Source organism: Convolutriloba macropyga, chromosome 11 (genome assembly GCF_964194025.1).
Source record: "Convolutriloba macropyga chromosome 11, txConMacr16.3, whole genome shotgun sequence".
Lineage (NCBI taxonomy): Eukaryota > Metazoa > Xenacoelomorpha > Acoela > Convolutidae > Convolutriloba > Convolutriloba macropyga.
The window spans coordinates 43,035,931-43,060,994 of NC_134478.1; the positions used below are offsets into that span (position 1 = coordinate 43,035,931).

General features: G+C 32.6%; 1 protein-coding gene across 1 annotated transcript in view; it reads right to left on the minus strand.

Annotated features, from left to right (window-relative positions):
• Positions 1–5,724: 5,724 nt before the first annotated feature.
• The window catches only part of LOC142349455 (uncharacterized), a 48,501-nt gene continuing 29,161 nt past the window's right edge, over positions 5,725–25,064 (minus strand). Inside the window, exons 3-4 of the mRNA XM_075401030.1 lie at positions 12,745–12,941; positions 5,725–6,277 (exon numbers count right to left, since the gene is read on the minus strand). Coding sequence (XP_075257145.1) covers positions 6,068–6,277; positions 12,745–12,941 — 407 coding nt within the window. The 3' untranslated portion in view covers positions 5,725–6,067. The remainder of the gene's footprint in view (positions 6,278–12,744; positions 12,942–25,064) is intronic.

Below are 25,064 nucleotides of genomic sequence, written 5' to 3' on the forward strand. Positions count from 1 at the left end.
ATCAGTAAATGTCCCATTGATTGACAGCAACACTATAAGCTTTCAGCTGAACTTATCTATTCGGTTTAGAAATGCATTTTCATCGGCGTTACTCGAATCAGTTACTTGCAAGCGCCTTTTGATTGTTCAAAGTATTTGAACCGGGTATTTTATCCATACTGAAGAAATATCCACTACCTCCCAAATCACTCCCAGAAATAACAGTAATTATCAGGTGAATTTTTCAAATCAAATTTTCATGCACTACATATCAACGATCAAGCGAGGTAAAAATATCAAAAAAAAATAAAAACCTACCATCAAAAACAAGAAAGGAGTGAAGACTGGAATTGAAAAAAATTCAAATCAAGAGAACATAGGAAAATGGAAAATGAGATTTTGAAATCACATTTAAGAGTAGTTTTTAAAAAATATTTTTAAAATGTTAAAAACATATGGATTGAAACGTACCTAACGATGCAAAAAATAAGTACTAAATGTGAAAAATAGGTTCTCTAATAAACTCAAAGTCAAAACATTTAGGTAGCTTCTCGATGAAGAGACTGCACATCTGTCAAATTCTCATTTGTAGTGTGCATGCAGCTAACGTATTTGACATGAAGATATGGCCCATGATAGTAACCCTCAATATTGAAAGTGCAGCTAAAGAAAACGCACTGTTGCTTCAAAAGTTGACTTTACGGGTTAAATGATATGCCAACCTAAAACAAAAAGCACCTGGATCGTAGATGGATAAAAAAATTGGACTGGAAATGGGTTGGACAATAAAATGTGTCTTGGTATTTGGCTAGACAATAAAACATGTCCTCAATTTTAGCTTGACAATAAAAATTGTGCTGGAAATTGGCTAGATGTCATCATTTTTGGCTTGTTAATAAAACGTGTTCCGGATTTTGGCTGGACAATAAAACCTCTCCTGGAACGTAGCTGGACAAAAGACGTGTTCTGGAATTTGGCTGGACAATAAAATAAATTGTTCTGGAAATTTGCTAGATACTAAAAGGTGTCATCAGATTTGACTAGCTAACGAAACTTGTCCTGGATTTTGGCTGAACAAAAAAACGTATCCTGGGATTCAGCTGGACAATAAAACCTGTCCTGGAACGTAGCTGGACAAAAGACGTGTTCTGGAATTTGGCTGGACAATAAAACATGTCCTCGAATTTATCTGGACAATAAAATAAATTGTTCTGGAAATTTGCTAGATAATAAAAGGTGTCATCAGATTTGGCTAGCTAACGAAACTTGTCCTGGAATTTGGCTGGACAATAACACATTTCCTGGGACAATAGAATGAGTCTAGGCATTGGGCTAGACGATTAAACATGTCCTCGAATTTAGCTGGACATAAAAATTGTGCTGGAAATTGGCTAGATGATAAAATGAAAATGTGTCATCAGATTTTGTTAGCTAATTAAACTTGTCCTGCGAACTTTGCTGAACAATAAAACGTATTCGAGATTTAGCTGGACAAAAAACGTGTCCAGGAAATTTGCTGGACAATAAAATGTGTCCTGGAAATTCGCTGGACAATAGAATTGTCCTGAAAATTAGCTGGTTATTAAAATGTGTTCTGAAAATTGGCTGGAGATTAAAATATATCTCTGAATTTGGCTACACAATGAAAAATGACCTCGAATTGCGCTTTCAGCCATAGAAATGTCTTAATTTTAGTTTCCTTCAAAGTTAAGGACATGAAGCGCAATTGGCTATCCATTGGTTAAGATTGGAGAAGGTTGCAAGCGCAAACTCAGATGTTTGAGTCATTTTCTTAGTTTCAACCAAACTTTTAAGCATGACTCACTTTTAAACCAGACTCAAGTTTGGTTATGCGTATGAAAAGATTTAGCCTATACTTTAACAAGGGTCCTCGACCGTGTAATTTAAATATTTACCCCCCCCTCACTGAAATTAATAGGTCTTTTCATAATTCCAGTTCTAGACTAGGAGAAAAATATTGGGAAATTGAGTTATATTAATTTAGTCTGACTTGAGATTTTAAGGTATCGATTTTCCTTTCAATGTTTGTCGAAAATGAAGATTTGAAGAATACTCTGAAGGAGCGCCTAAAAAACTGACGATCTACCAGTGTTTCTCAGCTCATCAGACACATTACTTCTTTGCTTTGCAAAAGTCTGAGAATATATTCTAAAGAGTTCACTTAACAGAAACATTAGAGCATTCAGCAAATGTCTTTTAAAGACAAAAGTAATGAGAGGTTAACTCTTTCAGAATTGGATGAATCTGCGATGCTGAAGAACATAAGACGAGTGCTAGAGGGTTTTGGGAAACATTTGAAGCCACTGATTCTCTTTTTTTGCTGATACAAGTACAAGTTCACAAACAAAAACCTAATATGAACAAGCAGTCATGCTTAATTGCTCTCGAACGAAGCACGAATCAAATATTTTGAACGTGTGCGCTTTTTTATACAAAGTTTTGCGCTTTATTTCTAGAATATTATTTTTTGATTTAACATCTCTAGCGACTTTGGTCAATTGATTTCTTGATTCTTAAGGTGATCTAAACTGCTCTTATTCAAAAATAAAGTCTGCTGCTTAAAAACCGATGAAATGATGAAAAATTAACGGGCAGTGATGCCGAGCAGTTAATGTTTCAGTATGATACGCAAGTTTATTTTTGTGCAGAAACCCTGACTAGACTCCAGCCCCCTTCAAATCAATTAGCCCCTCATGTCGTTTGACAGCAATTTTTCCCACTGAAATCTGTTTTTGAAGCAATGTAATTGTTGAAATGCTAAGATTGGTAAGCAAATTTTCTCTAGCTTTAAAGGTTGAAAAGCAACTAATTGCTTTTCATACCCTGATGATGGTTTGATTAAACTAATAATAGCAGCTATTATCATTTTCAGTTTTTTCGTGGCATAATACAGTTGCAAATTTGTCAATAGAATCTTGCTTTAATCTGCCAAGTGGAATTGGAGCAGGTTTCAGGACATCTCAATGCACCATTTCAAACAAATGGCACAAATATTGAAGAAGTTTGATATATGCACTCCTTCAGGACATTTTTTTCACTCAAAGTTTATAAGAAATCTATATTGATAGAGTGTTGCTAATTTGACTCGAACATCCTTAAGAGTATTGCTCTTATATCAGACTGGCAACTCAAGGAAAAACAACGTTATGAATGCATGTCAGTTCCGCCACTGCTAACACTCTCAATTTATTTGTTTTTGATAAAGTTCTCAACACTCCCAATTTATTTAATGCTAAATTAAATTTTCATTGGCTTCAAATCAAAATGCTTTTGTTAAATTACAGCTTATTCTGGTCCTTCGTTTCGATTGGCTAAGCTAATGCTAGTTTGTTTGCTCATGTTTCTTTTTCAGAGAAAAGGCCCTTTGATCTGTTGGTTTCCACGATTCATTTCCACATTAAGACTTTTCTGATTGCGCAATATTAATTGCCAATTCATTATGAGTTGCATATTTCGAGTCGTTTTTTGCGTTCAAGGATCAGCGTTGGATCAGGACTAGGATCTTCGTAAATGGGCTCGAACGGAGGAACCCTGTCTTCAGGATTAGGACCAAGTAAATTTGTTGAATCAATATCTTTCAAACGGTGCGGATTGTTGGTTCTTGTGACGAAGTTTCCCAGAACAGCTAAATGTCCGAAGGTGTTCTTGACTACTCCTTTTTGAAGACTCAGTTGCAAAATTCGTTACAAGAACCATAACAGCTGGTGTGCTTGAAGACTCCTTTCTCTTTGAAATTTCCATGACGCAGGTTAAAACGTTAGTAGGGAATGCGGGAAAATCGGGTATCTTCTTCAATCAGAGTAACTCTAATAGTACATAAGATCTAAAGTGACAATGAAACTACCGTCTTAATCTCGCAGGGATGATACTAAATGTATGAAGTAAATATAAAAAACAAACATTTAAAGTATGTTAACGCAGTTAAGAAGACAAGGTCACGAGTATTACGTAACACGCGCATTGTAGTAAGAAAAATTACATAATATTAATGATATATTGAACAATAAGTACTCTCTGTTGTGATCATAGGTGCTCGTGTGATCCTATTCAACACAAGACCCACGAAAACACCATGCTTAAGTTTTGTCAAAAACAGACCATGCTTAACTCGCCTAAAAAGACCATACGTGACCCTGTATTACTTGAAAAGACGTTGGCCAGACACATGAAAAGGCTTCAAACCGTCTTTCGCTAATTGGAACCTCCCTCTGGCTGACGAGAATGCTAACTAAAAGAATATCAGCTTGCAAGACTTTGCATGGTTAACCACATTTCACAAGAATCTTGCAAGGTAATGAGGGATTAATATCAGGTCTAGACTAGGGTTAATACAAATTGAGTGGTTCGACCTCTTTCATCCCGGTTTATCTAACCTCCTAAAATTTAACCCCGTATATAATCACCCCAGTGTTATCTAACCCCGCAATTTATTCACCCCGATATCGGTTCGACACTCAAAATCTTTTATCTATTTCGGCGTCCAAAAATTAATTAGCAAAATCATAGCTCAAAAGACCTTAAATAACACAAAACAATTGACCTTCAAAAGTAAGGCATTGAACAGCTTGCATTTGTTTGAAATCAAACAAAGAGACTTGACCAGTCTGACCTCTTTTATGTTGCACTTTGATTTGAATCAAGAAAGTTGAAAAACTATCCCAGTCTAGCACATTCTTTTCACACCTCATTCTTTTCACCCAGATTTTAATTTCTATTAATTAGACTAAATACAATAGATTGAGTCCCAGCTATCCTTAATTGCAGGAAGTTTAAAATCGGGGTGAAACATTATAGGGGTAAAATTATTGAGGGGTTAAATGATATATGGTTTAACAAATTGTGTTTAAAATATAGGGGGTTAAAAGAATAGGTGTGAAAAACGGTGGCGGTCAAGCAAACCGATAGGCAAGCAAGCCGAATTTTGAAAATGAGGTCAATTAGGCCGAAAAATTTTTGGATACCCGTATTTTAAGTTGGCCCCTGGCTTCGCCGCGATAACCGGCCCGCTATTTCCGGATTACATCCCACACGGATGAGAGGCATGGCCATGGAAAGCGGTCCGCTGAGGCCGGTACCCACTAGATGTCTAAAAATTGACGTATTTTTGTTTCTTTTGTGCATTGGAATACATTATGCACTATAGTACTACGCGCAGAATTGATTGTAACGGCTGACAATGGATTATTTCTGACAGATTACATAACTGTTACGTAACTTTCGGTTTGTTTTTCTGTCGGCTTGCTTGCCTATCGGCTTGCTTTGCATTCGCCGTGAAAAACACCATATCATTTCATTATGTGATATTAACTCAATTAGAATTCTTGTCATCTACCAGCCCTCATTTTCAATGATCACGCAAAAAATTTTATAATACGACGTTTTACTAAGAGATGATCAGCTAACCAAAAAATCAAAGAACGTAAAACGCCGGATTTAGACTCAGTCAAGAATTAAGTATAATAGACTCTATTTCTACTGTTCTCACCCTTATTTCAGCTTCATTTCAGTGGATTGACAACTGGATAAACAGAGCAGCAATAATCAAGTATACGTTCACAGGCACAAAATGTCACAGAAATAAGATTTCCGCAACTGTTGATTTGAATTTTGGTTACCTTTATCGGTCGATACAGCAGACATCATCCATTTAATTGAAGGTCACCTCTGGTGATAACCCCCACCCCCTGCTTGTGAACAAATACCTCAACTTAGCAGGAAAAAATGTTAGACACCAACCATATGCTTTCCAATAAAATTTGCCCCGAAACCAAAAAGATCAAATTTAGTAGTCCCATCACAGATGTTGGCACACTAAACATTATCCTGCGTCTGCGTTTGCTTTCAGTTTGAACATTAAAAGCCAAGTGTTTTTTATATATGAGATTTTTTTCTGCCCCCCCCCCCCCCGCCCTCTTCAATGTCGTTTTTATACCCCAAGTCGTAATCATCTAATGTGACAATTCCGAGTTAATTTGTGATAAATAACAGTTGCACGTTGATGTAGGGGGGGGGGTTCAGTTTGTATTCCAAGAGAAAGGCAGAAAAATCCCACATTAGTTAATTTTCCTTAGCATTCATCGAAATCCGAGCAAGTGCCCATTGAGTCAACTGGTGCTTCCAAGCTGCTCAATTTCTTATTGAGAGCACAGAAGTTGTCGTCTTTGAACGCTGGATCGTTCAACATATTGCCTACGTCAAAATAGTTGCACACTACAACTATTTTTTTTCCACACACGTCGTATGCGCACCCAATTTCGGTCGAGCTTTGCCACATTACCTAGAAAATTAACACATTCACCTGTGGATGAAACCGAATATGATTGAAAGGAAAACTTCAAATTGAAAATTGAAATAATGCACGTCGAAGCGCCGTTAATATTTTGTTGTCATATTTTGAATAGCGACACAATCAAATTTCCATTTTAAAAAAACTATGATAACAATGATCCTTTTCCAAAATAGTTTTTTTGGAAAACATAATTTTCTAGAACAACGACAAAGCTTGACAAAAATCCATTTATTATACTTGGCAAGCTGTGATAGTCCTGAGTAGTGATTTGGCTCACTCCGTTAAAAATTTATTGGCAACAAGATATATTACAAAATGTTTCCTGCTAAAGATGAAAGAGAAGTATGAAAAATCTGATAAAAGACATGCTATCATTGATAAATGAAAGAATATATAATTGAAACTATTTTCAGACGCTGAACTGAAGATAAAACTAGAATTTGGCGAAGAAAAAACTTATGAAAATAAAAAATTGTAGTTTTGCTTGTATGATACGGTGTTAATAGTTAACAACGAGGCTCGGTAATGCGCGTTCGCTCATGACGTTCCGACCCCGCCTATCCACATTTTGTTTTAATAGTCTACCAAATGAGGAAGAGAAAGACATGGTTCAAAAAATCACATGTCTTTCAACGAACAATTAAGTGAAAAAATAATGCTGGACTAGGAAGCCGATGAGACTTGCCATCTTTGAGAGTACTGGACAAGACACAAACAAAAACAAATAACAGAAAACAATAATTACCACCAAAACTTGATGACTAAATTTTAAAAAAAAAAGAAAACAACAGAAAGAAAAAGGAAACCGACAAAACGCGATCTAAACAAATCAACCTGTACTTTATTAGATTACCATTGGATAAGATATAAGATTTCTCAGTAATGCGACTTGGTGACAAGCCGACGAAAAGCAGAAAGGACAAAGTTCGAAAAAAAGTTTCTCTTTTTGAAAACAAACCGTTTCAAATTGATTGAAACCACTTCGTATTAACTCAGCTCATTAGAAAGGCTAATTTATACGTCATAGGAAGCAATTGAGACTTGTTTTTATCCGTAATATGTCGGACGACTGCAAAAAATAACTACAAAAACGAAACAAAAAACAATCGAATTGAAAAACAATGCAGTGAAAAAACCGTTGAAAACACAGGCTATTTGCGTAGTACCAAAGCCAAGAAATCATTGGTTTAAAATAAAACTATTATAAAGATTGAATCTTGGTTTACTGGAAAAAGGACGCAACCTGTTGTTACAGAGACCAAGCTAAAAAACTGATGCCAAAGCACCAAAGTTCATCAAACCACTGATTTTTTTTAAAAAAAAAATACTTTCAAAACTCCAAACAAACCATAAGCTCGCAATTTAAAACAAAGACAGATCAATGTGCAAATGCTCAGTAATCTAATTGTGCTTCTTATTATTGAAACCAAATCATAAGACTTATCATTTATCTATAATACATTAAAAACCACTAAAACTTTAAACTAAAGACAGCGATAAATTTATTTCCTTTGGTCCCTCTTGATTTTAACTGGGTTGTTGTGGAAAAGACAACAAAAAGCGCCTCAAATATTGACCAATATCGAAAGCCAAAAAGTTTATGAAAACACAATTCAGTTTTATAGACATCTGTCAAAACATAACCAAAAAACAAAATTTTAGTTTAGAACAACAGAAAACCAATGAGTTCTATCAATAATAAGACATAACACTTAGTTACTTGTTGACGATAAAAAAACAAAAAACGAAAACAACAATAACCTTTTCTTCAAAAAAATTATTTGGAAGCCTTTGAAATCGTTAGCTATAAACTTAAACCAGGAAAAGAGTCAATTAAACAATCGTGGAAGCAATCAAGGCCTTTGATGGGCATAAAGATGCTGAACCACAACAAAAATAACGACATTTAGAGGATGAAACAGAAAAATCATAGTAAATTTTGGCAAAGCACGGTTGCGCAGCCATTAGAACTATAGTCTATTCACGGAAGTTGCTAAACAAATGTTTTTGCGCATTCCTTCAATGCCAGTTGGAACTATTTTAAATGTGATAAGTTGAAAAGAGAACAAACAACAATTAAAAATTAGGAACTAAATAAATTGTTTTCAAAAAATTAGTTGAAACTTTTAGCTGTAATCCGAAATCAGTAAGTTGATTTATTCAAAAATCTATAGAAACAATTAGGTCTTTTCCTTGATAGCAATACACTGTACCAAATCAGAAAAAAAACAATTACAGGCAAAGACAATAATGCAATAAGTTTTTGAGAGAACGGCTTCGCAGTCGTTAAAAATATGTATCAGCTATTCACGGAAGTCATCAAAAATATTTAATTTGCGCCTTCTTCCAATGCCAATAGGAGCTATATTTAAAACGATTAGTTGAAAAAGGAATTAATAACTTCACAAAATACACGAAAATGCGTAAAAATTCAAAAAACTTATTTAATTCCGTAGCAAGAAAACTATGATTAAGTTTTACCCTTTATAAATTGAGACTAAGCTATAAGATTAAAAAATAGAGATAAGATTAAATCTTATCTCTATTTTTTAAAAGATTAGAAATAAGGTTAAAAAATGACAAATTTGATAACTAAAATTAAAAAATGACTATTTTATAAATAAGATTAAAAAATGAGATTAAGAAAAAAGATTAAAAATGACAAAGATTAAGATTAAAAAATAAGATTAAAAAATGACAAATTTATTTTTTAGAAATAAGATTAAAAATTGACAAATTTTATAACTAAAATTCTCTTAAAAAATATATTTAAAATCTTAAGAGACATTAGATAACAACTGAAGGCATTATATAGGCTCACCTGCAGCTCCTTAAGAAGTCAGTTGAATTTTCAAATAATAAAACGTTGTCATCAGGCTGGAAAAAATAACAAATGAATCCAAAATAAAAAAAATCATTTAAAGTTTACAAAAATACATTGTCAAATCCGTATTAACTTTGAACTTCTCTCAGATGACAAAATTTTTTTTGCATATGGCCTTATTTTATTGAAGATTTCATTAATTGGGCCGTGATTTGAAACAATTCTTGTCAGTTATCAACATAAAAAAAGCGAAAAAAAATTTGAAAAAAACGTGCCCTATTATAACCCTAATAATTATTGACTGTAATAATCCATGATGAGTTCAAATTTAGCCTGATTTTTCTCAGCTTCCAGCAAAAACATTTAGTTCCAGTAAAACCCAATAGGAAGCGAATACACAACTGTCTTTTTTGGAGTTTTCAAAAAATGAGGCAGCAGATGTTAGGTCTCTACTTCCTGCAAATTTAAACGAATTGGGAAACAAAAGCTTACTTGGAGCCTTTTTGATTTAATAAAAGTCTCAAAGTTGAAAAATTTAACAGTATTCACCAAAAAAAACTCGGATGAAACAAATTGACGAGCCTTCTCTATCCTTAACTGTAAAACCAATAGCGTAGTTTTTTTTTAAAAAATTTAACAAGATTTAACAAAAATTTGATCAGAAGTAACGGGAATATGTGAACAAAAACAACAGAATTACGCTGGACGAGCTTTCTAATGATACCACTCCCAACTCTCTACGATGAATATATCGATAGGCCAAAATTGTCTGGACAAAAAAACTCATCTGAGTATGTAGTTCCTCCCCCCTCATGTGGGTCGGAACAAGTAGTTAATATTTCGAATAGCAATCATATCAACCAAAAACGAAAGAATATTTTTCTGAAAACTGTGCAACCAATAATCTTTTTCGAAAGTTTCCTGCAAAAAAATTTTTGTTTTTCAGAATAAAGACAATATCAAAAATTTTTAGTTTTTGTTTAGTTCATGTACGGAACTTTCATAAACGTAAGTAGTGATTTTGTGTGGCCCGTTGAAAATTTTATTGACAGCAAGGTGCAGTTTTTTTAAACTGTTTTAGTGCTAAATATGAAACGAAAATTTTAATAGAATTGGTTAATGAGCATGTCACTAGCTCGAGCTTGTCATCAAAATTACAAAAAGATTATTTTAAAATTTTCAATGAAAGCTTGGAAAATTTGTTTTTAACAATTTTATGTGTCGAGAAAATTAATAACGGCTTTAGAGCAAAAATGAGCATTTTTGTTTTCATCGACAGAAATAAAAATTTCAGTTTGCTGTAACGGCGCAGTTGAAAACAAACTAGAAATTTTCTGTGTTTTGCATGTGACATTTTTTGACTGGTCAGCAGATAAGATCTTTCACCTTCAGTCACAATCAATCTGCTTTACCATAAATCAATTTTTTTTAATTTTTTCTGGTTTTTGCGTTTTGAGATAAATAGAAAATGATCTGCGAGCAATTTTGCGCAAAGTTGCCGAAGGCGGGAAAAGTTGCGGGAACTTTAAAACTATAATATCATTTATCAGCCACCCCGTGTCCACAAAGAATGATCCCCTTAGCTTTGAAAATAAACAGAATAGGAAAATCACATTTGTACTTAATTCAAATTTTGATTAAAATCTTTAGAAGGTGCTGCAGTTTCCTCATAAGAAAAAGAAGATTGAATTAATTGTTCTTCTTTTTCACTTATAGCAACATCAATTCCCGGGTTGACCAAACTTAGTAACCATAAAAAGGGCCATATATGGTCCATAAAAGTCCATACAAATTTCCGTTTTATGATCTTGCTATGGTTAGTAATTTTCCATATATGGTCCGTTTTATGAATATTAAGTTTTTCTACGAGAGCATTATTTTTTCCTACTAGGGTAATATATGAATGAAAGAGAGGGCCCTGCCATGTATGAAGGTCAGGGTGTTTTTTGTGTTTTGATAAAAAAAACACACTAACAAGAGTTTCATGATATCGCAAAAAATGAAAAAATTGAGTTCCCAACCATTAAGGATTTGAAAAGATTCATGGACCCGAAAAAGCCTAAATAACACAAATTGCAAGCAACATAAACCCATTTTAGAAGAAAAACGACATCATTACTAAAAAAAATTTAAAACATCATTAGTACGTTACGGTAGCAAAGTCCAAAATTGACCAAAACCGACTCACGTTTCGCTAAAATACACTCTAAATTCTCGATAACGTCTGCAAGAAAATTTCATAATATACTTGCAATTTTTAAAAAGAAATCAGTTGAATGCAAGTGAAACAGGAAAGTGTTGAAAGGAGACAAAATTAGTGCAAATGTCGAAAACTTTTTTTAAATCATTCTTTTTATGATGCAGCAAAAATTCGAGCCCCCAAACTATGTTTTTGAGTTCTTTCAGTAATCTACCTTCAAATGATTCCTGAAAATTTAAAGAAAACAAGTTGGGTGCAAGTGAAACCGGAGAGTGTTGAAGGGAGACAAAATTAGTGAAAATATCAAAATAGTTCATTTTTAAGTCATTTTTTCTATATGATGGAGCAAAAAATCAACCTCCCCAAAGTATGTTTTTGAACTGTTGCTGTATTCTACTGTGCAAAAATTGGACGTTTGATATTACAGAACTTTTTAATGGAAAATTTGTAGCCATAAAACGGTCCATAAGAAAGTTTTTTATGGCGTTTTATGGTAAGTAAGGTACCATAAAATTGATTCTTTGTTTTTTTGGCATTTATTGAATCTAAAACTTGACTTTCGAGTTCAATTGAAAAAAAACCCCTGGAAATCGGCCACTTAATAATACAGAATTTTTTATGGAAAATTTGTAACCATAAAACGGTCCATAAGAAATTTTTTTATGGCGTTTTATGGCAAGTAAGGTACCATAAAAGTTGATTCTTTGTTTTTTTTTATTTTTATTCAATCTAAACTTGGCTTTCGAGTTCATTTGAAAAACAACCCCTAGAAATCGGCCATTTAATCATACAGAATTTTTAATGGAAAATTTGTAACCATAAAACGGTCCATAAGAAAGTTTTTAATGGCGTTTTATGGTAATTACGGTACCATAAAATTAAACTACGGAATTTTGAAATTTTATGCACAAAAACGTCGTTTTGGAACTACATGTAGACCTTTGGACTTCTTCTCAGCCAAACTCAAAAATTTTTATGGTCGTTGTTTGTTTAGTAAGTTTCCATAAAATCCATATATGGCGTTTTATGATTAGTAAGTTTCTTTTATGGTGGTCAACACGGGTTGCCAAACCAGTCCCCACCGAAACTCACGTTTAGATAGAAAGAACTAGCTCGTAAATTGAGAAATATCATTTTATGGTATAATATATTTTGCCTTTGTTTTGGTTGATAATGTTTTGGTAAGGAAAACAAATTATGTATGAATAATCAATCATTTTGTACTAAAGTGACAAATCAAAATAAAAAGATTCTGAAAACTGAAGGAATTCGAAGAGATGAAACTTCTAAGGAGAACGTGAATACGTTTTCAGCTGATTAAGAATCGAATGCTGTTAAAACCTTGTACAGTCAATTTATTTCCAAATTTAAATTGCTTTTTGAATGAGGAATAAAAAAATAAGATCAAAATAATCAAGCTGTGAATATCACCTGCGTAAAATGGCCAGTAGTACCGGTCATTTTGCATTTGTTGAAACTTTCAGACTCGCCTCCAAATTTGTAATACTGTATCTCATTGAACCAGCCTACAACAGCCTTTTTCCCGTATTCAAGGATACGGTTAGCTTTGATACCAGTTGATATTCCAGACATGGCCAGATTTTCTCCTATTATTCCACTGATGCCGGCTGAAAACGGAAAAAACGTTTAAAAACGGGAAGCATTTTGCCCACCTTTTCATATACCATGTTTTCTAAATGTGTTAATAAAGCATGATCAATAATTTCCTCGAATATCACACTTGAAAACATTATAATTTTACTTAAGTATACTTCAACCAAAGTAACGTGTGTTAGTTGAGCCCTGAGCGACGAAATTTGCTAATATTGTATAAGATCAGCAGCAACTAGCGTTGACAAGTCACAAATTTCACCGCAAATTTAGCTAAGAAAATTGCGGAGAACTTTCCGACTCGTCAACGCTGGTAACCCCTTTTCTTGCAAAACTCACTGTAGATCTTACATAATTTTACAGAAAAAAAAGGCGTAGACCTCGGCGCATGAGAAGCGAACCACTGACCTCCATTATATTTTTCACCTCTCCTACCACTGTGCCACAGAACATTAGTTTTCTTGAGAACCGCACTCTTTAAGAATCTGACTGTAACATCACGTTGCACATAATTTTGGCGTTACTAAGCGTAATTATTACAAATATTGCATCTTTTTTGTTGGTGCCCCCCAGCTAAGGGGGTGCATACTATTTACCCACGCGCTATTTTTTTTACATAAAATGTTACAATGTAATGGCGGATGCTCTGTAACTGGGGGGTGCTTGACGTACTTGGGGGGCACAAACTGAAAAGATCAGGTAATTTTTGTCAAATTCATATTAGGTGCGCCTAAAAATCGTTTTAAACTCAATTTTTAATTTAATGAAACTCAACAATTGTCTATAAAACCCCAAGACTTCTCTTAATGCAACTAGTAAGCACTAAATGAGTCACCTTTGGGTCACTTAACCCTAACGTACCCACTTAACCCCCCACCCCACTACCTATCACTATACCCCTCACCCCCCCTCACACACACACACACACACACACACACACTCACACAAGCCCATACCTAGTCCCCCAAAAGTATGTGGAATAAAAGCTAAAATAAACACGAAATTATGTAAGACGTACGCTTAGAAACGCCAAGTTATGTAAGATCAACGCTAAATTTAATGCCAAATTATGTAAGTTTTGCACTAATTTCAGCGCAAACATATGTAAGATCTACTGCTGAATTCAACGCGAAATCAGGTAAAGTCATTGCTATATTCATTGAAAAAATATGTAAAATCTACTCGTAAAAACGCAAAATTATGTAAGATTGGTGGTGATTGAGTTGAATTTATATAAGATCTACGCTAAATTCAACGTTTATTTATGTAAGATCTACGCTGAATTCAAAGCAAAATTTTGCAAGATTAACGTTATTTAAGATCTGTGCTTAAAAACGCAAAATTTTTTTAGATTGGCGATGAGTCCGTTGAATTTATGTAAAATCTAGGTTTGAACTTAGACCTTACAAAAGTTCAGCGCATTCACCGCTAATCTTATCTTATTTTGCGTTTTTTAGCGCTGACACTTTGACAGAGGGCTTGCCTAAAGGAGGTCTGTGTGACAAGAGGTTGATGGCATAGCAGATCAAAACTCAACAACAAGAAAACAATTGCTGTAAATTAGAAAAAGGTGTAACCACGTAAATTAATTAACTGACCATAGGGAAAAAACATTACGCACTACGTTTATTTGGTAATCACATCAAATATTTCATCAAATATTTAGAATTTGCTTCCTGAAAAACAAAGGGAAACGTTCAAAAACTGAGCTCCGCGAACTCTAAAGGTTAAGATTTTTAACAACCTGATTGCAATCGATGGACTTTAACATTTGTTCATGTGACAAAACTGAACCATTTTCTGAAAAAGGGAGTTCCACTTTGGAGTAAAATACAGTCGTGCAGTCGCAGCAAACAGGGATACTCAAGACCTCGCAATACGTTAGTTTTTTGAGATTTTGGCCCTGACAGGAGGTGTTTCAGACTCAATTAGAACGGGTAGAGAAGCCAGACCACAGAAAGTTGAGATTGGCTTAGTTCAAATCAAATGGTTTGTAGAAATAGCCGATTTGAAATTGTTGGGTCGGACCTCTGTGCCTGACCCAATTGTATCTGAAACCCGCCGCCCAAATTTTCAATGCCGATTCCTAATAAACAAAAATAAGGTTGATCTCTGATCCCACGTCTGGCACCCAAATGCGTCTGGTATCTCCTCTGTCTCAGTTCGAGGATTATCTTTAGGACTTTCTGGGTTCAAACGACTAATTTATAATCATATTAACAGTACATATCGCCAGCCAAAACTTTGAGCATTGGTTAATCCAAACAAAAAATGCTTCAGCAGCAAAAATTGTCAGTAGACAACAGAAAACAGCAGCACTTCCCGTGACAAAAAAATAACTGCGTTATGAGGGCTAAAAAACACTATGGCATTAGTAACTAATGAGAATACGCTGCATGCTGAAAACGGTGCCCCATTTTTCAAAGCGGACAGAATCATGAACGAAACTCATAAGAGAGCAGTCAATACTTGACGTGTTACAAAAATTAATAAATTCGAAATTGTCAAAACCATCAACTGTCAACTTGAAGATTTGTTTGGATATACGTGCACCAGCCATTTATATTTTCAGAGAATTTCCTGAGATCTGCCATTTTTACCATTATGTCATACGACTGCGAAAGAAAATCAATTAAAAGCAAAAATTAAAACTAGGTTAATTATTTCAGCAAGTTTAGAAAAAACGAGGACTCTTGGTAATGTGCGTTAACACAATGTTTCGACACCACTCAACCGGATTTTAAATTCATTGGTTACTAAATGACCCAGAGATAGAAATTATTTTTAAAAATCCTTGATCGAAAACAATTGGCGTATAAAACCGCTAACTGAAATTAAATGAGCATTAGAGAATCGTTGGGATCCCATTAAAAAATCAATTAATTACAAAGTCAAAAAATTAACAGAGAAAACCTAAACTAAATAAATCAATTTCTACAAAGCCAATGGGGCCTGTCGTCAACAAGATTAAGTAATGTGTCGACAAAACCAAAAACAAAAGGGTCAAAACTAAAAATCTATTACAATTTTATGATACCAAATATTTTCTATCAGTCATATCAACCCTAAACTTTCAACTAAATATACTAAAAGATTGTGTTTCACTCTGTCTCTAAATCAAAAAAGCATTGATTGAAGCAAAAACAAGTAGACGTTAGTTTTTGCTTCACAAGAAAGTCATTTTTACCTCCATTAAAAATCTCCAGAGAAAACCATTGAAATTTATCTTTATTAAAATTTTGTCGAACGACTACAAAAAAAACATCAATTACAGATAAAACTTAAAAAGTAAAAAAAATGCGAGACGAGTATCAAAATTGTTGGCACCGTTATCAACACACAGAAAATAATATAACTCTTCATTCATAAATTTTTTCAGCTGCGATTGGTCCTTGTCTCATGAGGTTTTTTGACAAGAGGCCAAAAATGAACAACAATTACAGGCAAATACTCAAAAATTAAAGTGGTAACTCGTATTATCGGAGTCATAAAACCATCGGTTAAAACTCAAAAATTGTATTCAAATAACTTTGGCCAAAGATACAGGAAAAATTCAAAAATGAAAATGGTAACTCGTATTATAGGAGTCATAACAACTTTGGATAAAAGTTACAAACAGTGATCAAATTATTTCTGCTTTACACAATTTTTCTAGCTGAAATAATATCGGCGCTGCCGTTAACAAAAACTAGCTACAAATTGACAAAGATAAGATAAAAAATTGTTGCTAGTTTCATAATTGTACCAAATTAATTTTTAAAAAACGAATTCATAAAAGTCATTAGTTGAAACAAACTGTGCAGATTAAATTTGTTTTTAATAAATACGCTATGGCAGCACTAACTAATGGAAATACGCTGCACGTTGAAAACGGTGCCCCATTTTTCAAATTAGACAGAATTGTGAAGAAAACTCATAAGAAAGCAGTCAATACTTGACGTAAGTTACGTAAGTTACGTAAGTAAAAATATGAAATTCGAAATCTTCAAAACCATCAATTGACATCTTGAAGATTTAATTGGAAACACATGCACCTGCCATTTGTACTTTAAAAGAATTCCGTTGAGATCTTTCTTTCTGAACATACGGCTACAAAAGAACGTCAACTAAAGGCAAAAATTGATTTTTTAAAAAAAATTGCGAGTTAAATGTCAAAGTTGTTGACACCGTTACCATTTACAAAAAGTGATATAATTCTTCATTCGAAAATTTTTTGAGCTGCAATGGGTCCTTAGCTTAAGAGGTTTTTTGACAAGAAGCCAAAAATAAACAATAAGGACAGGCAAATACTCAAAAATTAAAATGGTAAATTGTATTATCGTAGTCATAACACCATTGGTTAAAACTTAAAAATGGTGTTCAAATAACTTCTGCTCTGAACTTTTTCTAGCTGTTATAGTATAGGCGCTGTTTTTAACAAAAACTATTTGGAAGTTGACAAAAAATAAGCTAAAGTATGAGGCTCATTTCAAAATTTTTGCATCATTTCAAAATTTTTGCATCATTTCAAAATCTTGAACGAAACTTTCTGGAAAGCAGTCATTATTATTAAAATCGAAACGGGAAAAAATTAATTGGATATACCTGCTTTATGTTTTCAGAAAATTCCATTGAGCTCTGCCATTCATAATTTTATGTCATACGATTCCAAAAGAACAAAAATTATAGGCAAAAAATAAAATTTTTGTAGTGTCAAAGTTGTTGATACGGTTATCAATAAAAAAATAATTTAATTCATCAATCGAAAATTTTTTGAGACTCAATGGGTCCTTAGTTTAAGAGATTTTTCGACAAGAAGACAACAATAAACACAAGAGTCATTAGGTATGATATGAAAACTCAAACTTTTTGTTACAAAAATCTATTATTTAAGGAAAGTTAATCATAAAACTGCTAAAAATTCCAGATTTCATAAAATAATTACAAAAACACTTTGTCGAGGCCATAAAAATTGAACTCTGGAAGACAATTTTTTTATTGCGCCTCATTTGAACATAGTTTTGGTCTCTCGATACCTGAATTCTATTACAAAATTGCCCTAAATGAATTATACTTGTGCTCAAATATGATGGAAATTTTTATTGAAAATGACAGCACTCCAAAGTTGTGGGAAAAAGGGGCTATCCAGACCAAAAACTCAACCCTAACTGGTAGTCGTTTTTGTCTGAAAAAATGCCTCTTTTTCCCACTACTACATATAACCTTTGTCTTATCCAGTATATTTCCCTTTATATTCGCTCAAAATCTATCATTTCCTGTCTCACTTGACGTAGTGGTTAAATCATCGAGTCAAGTTAAGTTGTTTTAGCAAACGGAAGATTTGGGGTTCCTTCCCCGCTGACTCCAGTGAACGTCCCCCGACTTTGATGAAATACTATAAAAATAAGTGAGATAAAAAAAACCAAATTCACAGTTCTTAAAAAGGGTGACACCTGCTGTGAGACTGTATATGGGACACACTGTGATGGGTAAATAGTCGAAAACATTGAGATCGGTGGAAACACATTGATTAGTGTTTTTCAGTATAACTAGTGAGATCGTGTAACAAGCAAGTAAAACCAACTTTTGAAAATTGATGAAGCTACTTTGTGGATTGATGAAGCCACTTCGTGGATCTGTGAAGCCACTTCGTGGATAATCTGCGCAAAAACCAGCTTAACTCTAAACTATTATATTAAATCTTTTGACATATTCCTTAAATCTATCTTTGGTATGTGCGTGTCTATATCTATGAAGATAAATACACAACCTACACTTAGCATTTCTAAATCTATTGTAAGAAATATGTTTATTAACCCTACACAATCAACATGTTAAATATAAACTCTTACCCATTATGATGCTTTTCAAAATGTTCAATATAGTCTTTTACTTTGACTATATTTTTGCATATATAACAATTATGTTCTAATTCTTTACATTTATTACAACATTCTCTCCAAGGTATATTTTTACCTCTATAAAACTTCATTTGTTTTTTTTCGAAAAATTATTTTTTCCTAAATTTTCCCAAATAAAATACACAATGTCTTGCCCAGCTAATAGCAATGTAAACTTTTGTGATATTTGTGATTCATCCTTCAGTTCAAGGAAGGACTTTCTTAAACACACTCTAACAAGCCGGCACCAGAAAAGGGCCAGGGATATTATTATGGATGTTGATGAAGCTGAAGATGTCTCACCAACACCCCCTCAACCCAAACTCCAACCTGTGATTAAGCCCCAACCCGTCCCCGAAAACACGGAGAGAGTGTACGACTCAGAGGAAGAATACAACTTTCTCGTTCCTAAAATGTCTGCGCTAGAACTTAAAGCGGCTTCACCACTGGAGGGAAAATGTGGCCCAGGACAATCATTTCAATTTTAATTTAAGCTTCAATCAAAAACAATTGTATATTACTAAATCTGATGATGGTTTTTATAAAAGATATTATTGAGCCAAAAGATTACATATTAGACGAGTTTAAACCTTTTAAATCCTATAAATATAAGGTCACGGCCAATTGTGCATATCGAAAGAGAACTCTCAATGAAAGACAACCAGAGGCTATTAAAAAAAACATTAGAATGGCTTGATCTTGTTAAAGAAACATATGAAGGCTATGGCTACGATTATTAATTTATAGTAATATCAGACGTGCACTTAAACATAGAAAGAACTAAGCCATCATTAGGATCTTGTACTGAACTACCACCCAGACTAAGAAGAAAAACAAAAGCAATATTAAATATCAGAAACAATAAATTTAACTGCTTGCGATTATTTATTGCAGCAGCATTATTCCCCGTAACCGATCATGCGACTAGAGAAAGTAAATATATCAATAACCTAGTTGATAACTGGGAAGATAATAAAAACACTTATGATTATTTAGCAAGAATGCAGAATAAAAATAACATCAACATTTGGTTTTAAAAACTTTCAACTGAAGACGATGTAAAAGTAGAAATATTAGAGAAATGTTCAAACTTTGTCAAAGGTCGTAAGATTGTAAGAAAACTAGCATGGGACGAACACTGTGCATTAACAAAAAACAAAGTAGAATTATTAGAAAGACATAATACTAAACAAGCAAAAAATTGGTTTTGTCATAATTGTTCTCTCTGGTTTACCACTCAACAAACATACGAAACTCATGAATGCTGCACACAGACCAAACCAAAGATTTTATGCACCAAATTAAAACAAAACAAATTCAAGAACCATTACAAACAACAAGAAGTGAAGAATATCACCTATAGCGATATTGAATGTTATATTGAAAGTGTTAAAGAAAAGATTGGTGATAATACATATAAAATATCTGACCATGTACCTATTGCCGTTGGCTTTAGTTTTAATGGAAATTATAAATCAAATTTTGGTCTCAACAGTATAAAAGACTATGACAAAGATCTATTGGAAATAGAAACTGAGAAAAATTTCAAGTTAAACATACCCATTATTTTTAATAAGAAGATCAATTATATCACGAAGCTAATAACGTTCGCCTTATTAGTAAAAAAAAATTGCATTAATAAAGTTAGAGATCACTGCCATCAAACAAGTAAATATAGAGGTCCCTCGTGTAATAATTGTAACTTAAACTATAAACAACAAACTTCATTACAGTTATATTTCAAAATGGTAAAGGCTATGACTTCAATCTAATATTTAATGAGATATTTAATCAGAACAATAAGAGAAGAGTTGATTCTTTGCCTAGCACTAATGGTAAGGCTAGAATGTTTAAAGTGGGTATACTAAAGTTTTTAGACAGTTACAATTTTATGACAATGTCTCTTGATAAGATGGCAAATGTTTATCAAGTTAAAAGTGAAACATTGCATCCTTACGAGTCCTTTAAGGATGAGAATAGCTATCATAATAAATTGAGTAATCTATCAATAGAAGACTTTAGATCCTCATTGACAAATAAACTACCAAATCAGGCTGATGTCGATAAATTTAATTATTCTAATAGTATGAAAACTGGTAAAGAATTAACAGAGTATATGGAGAATGGCGTCAGAATACTGAACATTGCTTCAATCTATTTGTTAAGTTAAACATAGACACATATAAATTCAATTTTTGCATTATATTAGTCTACCTTTTTTCAGCTTTGATTGTTTTCTAAAACTAAGTGAAGTTGAATTAGAAACAATACAAGATGAACAAATGCTTAAAGATGTCATTAGTGCATTGAGAGGAGGTAAATGTAGTGTTGTGGGTAATCGATATATTAACAGTCAGAGTCAGAGTCAGAGTCATAGTCCTAGTCATAGTCAAAGTCATAGTCATAGTCAAAGTCAAAGTAATAGGTCCATCGGGGAACCTGTTTCGCAGATATGGTACATTGACGCCAATAACTTATACGGCTATGCACTAATGCAAAAGCTGCCATATATAGATTTCAGCTTTAGTGATTCTACTCTAGATAAGGTATTAAATACTCCAGATGATAGTGATGAAGGCTATTGGCTTATCTGTGTTTTAGAATATACTAATGAATGTAAAGATAGAACTAGTAACTTTCAACTACTACCTTATAAAAGAGAAGTAGAGAATAATGAACTAGGATACAAACAAAGACCTCCAACTTCTTCTAATAGTGAGAAACTAATATTAGATCAGAATAATAAATATGAATATCCAATACACTATCGAATGTTAAATTTTGTTGCTAAGATGGGTATAAAGGTTACTAAAGTCCATAGAATAATTAAAATCAAACCAGATTATTTTATTAGAGATTCTATTGAACACCTTTCTAAAATGAGAGCAGAAGCTAAGATTGAGGCTGAGAAGGGTATATTCAAGTTAATGAATAATTTCCTAATTGGTAAAAGTTGTGAGAACCCATTAAAGTATTTATAAGCTAAGATTCTAACAGATGATTATGAAATACTTAAAGCTGTTAGTAAATCCACATGTAAAGATGTAATTAGATATGATTATTAAACTCTAAAAGAATTTTATAAAAAAGAAATACAATACGATAAACCAAAATACTTGGGTGAAACTGTATTAGAATTTAGCAAACTCCACATGTATGAATTCTTTTTCTATATATTACAACCATCACTTAAAGATCTAAGTCTACACTATACGGATACTGATAGTTTTGTATAAAGCTTTGGCGAAGTTAATGTTGATGATAAATACATAGACATAAGTAATTTCGAAACTCCAATTAAAACTAATAATAATGTTCCTGGTAAATTCAGACATGAACTTGGAAGTAAAGCCGTAGAAGAATTCATACTAATAAAACCAAAGACCTATAGCTTTAAAAATGGAACAGCAAAAGCAAAAGGAATAAAGAAAGAAAACAAGGGCAAACACGAAGACTACTATAATGCTTTAATGGATAATGAAGAAAGAATCTAAGAAGAATGTAGAATACAAAACGTTGGAGGTACGATGTCAACAATTAAAACTAGTAAAAGAAGTCTGAATAACTTTGATGATAAAAGATTCAATGTAAATAATATTAAAGCTATCCTCATAGTGAGAATCTATATCTATTCAAAAGAGATCTAATGAATCAAATTATTGTCACCACTTTAGAGCTATTAATAAAATTAGGGTTAGATGTAAGTGAAGAATCATTAGAATCATAATGAATAATATTCCAGAATTAGCTATTAATGATGATAGAAAGTTAATTGAAGCCTCTATTAAACTATATAGTGATCTGTGAATATAAAAATAATTAGTAGTTATTATAATTATAGATCTAATTCATACATAGTACAATATTGTTTTTATATTATAGATCTAATTCATGCATAATATGATATTGTTTTTCAACATATAAAAAAAGCTAAGATCGATAAACTTATAGAATTAAACAGTCTAGAAAAACAAAACAGAAGAAATAGATTAGAAGATAAATTAAGACAACAATAATATTATTGTGACATTAAAGATTTGTTTGATCCTCTAACTAAAACATTAAATACAAATTGTGAAACATGGCAAGCCCATGCTGAAACAATGCAAGCTCTTCAAAACAAAGCTTTAACCGCGTTAGACAGTAATACCAATGCTTTAAAGAGTCTAGAAAACTATCAACAAAGCAGCTTTCTTGATGAACGGGCCGCTCTCTTAACACCTACGCCCGACCACCCGTATCATTAAAAGATGATAGAGGCGAAATATCTGCTGTAGACAATGATATGATTGATATTTTGTTAGAAATGGGTAAATAAACGAACAAACAATTCCAATTAATATTAGTTGATGCAAATTCAAACAAATTTAAAATAAATGATACAGATGTTTCTCTAGTACCAGATGGTATGAAAATGAAAGCTAAAGTCTATGATTTTCCTAAGGGTTTTGCTATGTTTATTGCTAGTAAAGATGTAACTGAAAGAGACATAAAAGGTGATGAAGACAAAATAAAACTATTTCTAAAGGATATTGGTTATAAACAAAGAGTTAATGTTGATGATAAATACATAGACATAAGTAATTTCGAAACTCCAATTAAAACTAATAATAATGTTCCTGGTAAATTCAGACATGAACTTGGAAGTAAAGCCGTAGAAGAATTCATACTAATAAAACCAAAGACCTATAGCTTTAAAAATGGAACAGCAAAAGCAAAAGGAATAAAGAAAGAAAACAAGGGCAAACACGAAGACTACTATAATGCTTTAATGGATAATGAAGAAAGAATCTATGAAGAATGTAGAATACAAAACGTTGGAGGTACGATGTCAACAATTAAAACTAATAAAAGAAATCTGAATAACTTTGATGATAAAAGATTCAATGTAAATAATATTAAAGCTATTCTCATAGTGAGAATCTATATCTATTCAAAAGAGATCTAATGAATCAAATTATTGTCACCACTTTAGAGCTATTAATAAAATTAGGGTTAGATGTAAGTGAAGAATCATTAGAATCATAATAAATAATATTCCGGAATTAGCTATTAATGATGATAGAAAGTTAATTGAAGCCTCTATTAAACTATATAGTGATCTGTGAATATAAAAATAATTAGTAGTTAGTATAATTATAGATCTAATTCATACATAGTACAATATTGTTTTTATATTATAGATCTAATTCATGCATAGTATGATATTGTTTTTCAACATATAAAAAAAGCTAAGATCGATAAACTTATAGAATTAAACAGTCTAGAAAAACAAAACAGAAGAAATAGATTAGAAGATAAATTAGGACAACAATAATATTATTGTGACATTAAAGATTTGTTTGATCCTCTAACTAAAACATTAAATACAAATTGTGAAACATGGCAAGCCCATGCTGAAACAATGCAAGCTCTTCAAAACAAAGCTTTAACCGCGTTAGACAGTAATACCAATGCTTTAAAGAGTCTAGAAAACTATCAACAAAGCAGCTTTCTTGATGAACGGGCCGCTCTCTTAACACCTACGCCCGACCACCCGTAACATTAAAAGATGATAGAGGCGAAATATCTACTGTAGACAATGATATGATTGATATTTTGTTAGAAATAAGTAAATAAACGAACAAACAATTCCAATTAATATTAGTTGATGCAAATTCAAACAAATTTAAAATAAATGATACAGATGTTTCTCTAGTACCAGATGGTATGAAAATGAAAGCTAAAGTCTATGATTTTCCTAAGGGTTTTGCTATGTTTATTGCTAGTAAAGATGTAACTGAAAGAGACATAAAAGGTGATGAAGACAAAATAAAACTATTTCTAAAGGATATTGGTTATAAACAAAGAGGAGATACTAAAAGTAATAGATCAAAACTTATAAGAAGAATGTTTGCTAGTATCAGTGAACTCACTTCTCAGTTTATATCAATACCAACCTCCAGTGGAGATGAAAAATATCAAGGTGAAACTAGTGATTATGAACAAGAGGCGGTAGAAGAAGAGGAAGAGGAAGAAGAGGAAGAAACTGATTATGAGACTGATAGACAAATAGAAGCTAGTGGTCTTAGTAAACTGAACCCTAATAGGTTAAAAGAAAGACTAGAACTACTTGTACTAGAAACATAAGCTGCTCATGATGGATTATATGATGAGATGTTAAAGATATCTAAACAACTATTATCAATGAATATTATTAATAAAGAACAATTAGAAAATTTTGTTTTTAATTAAGGTAAATAGCTAAAACCAGGACTACGT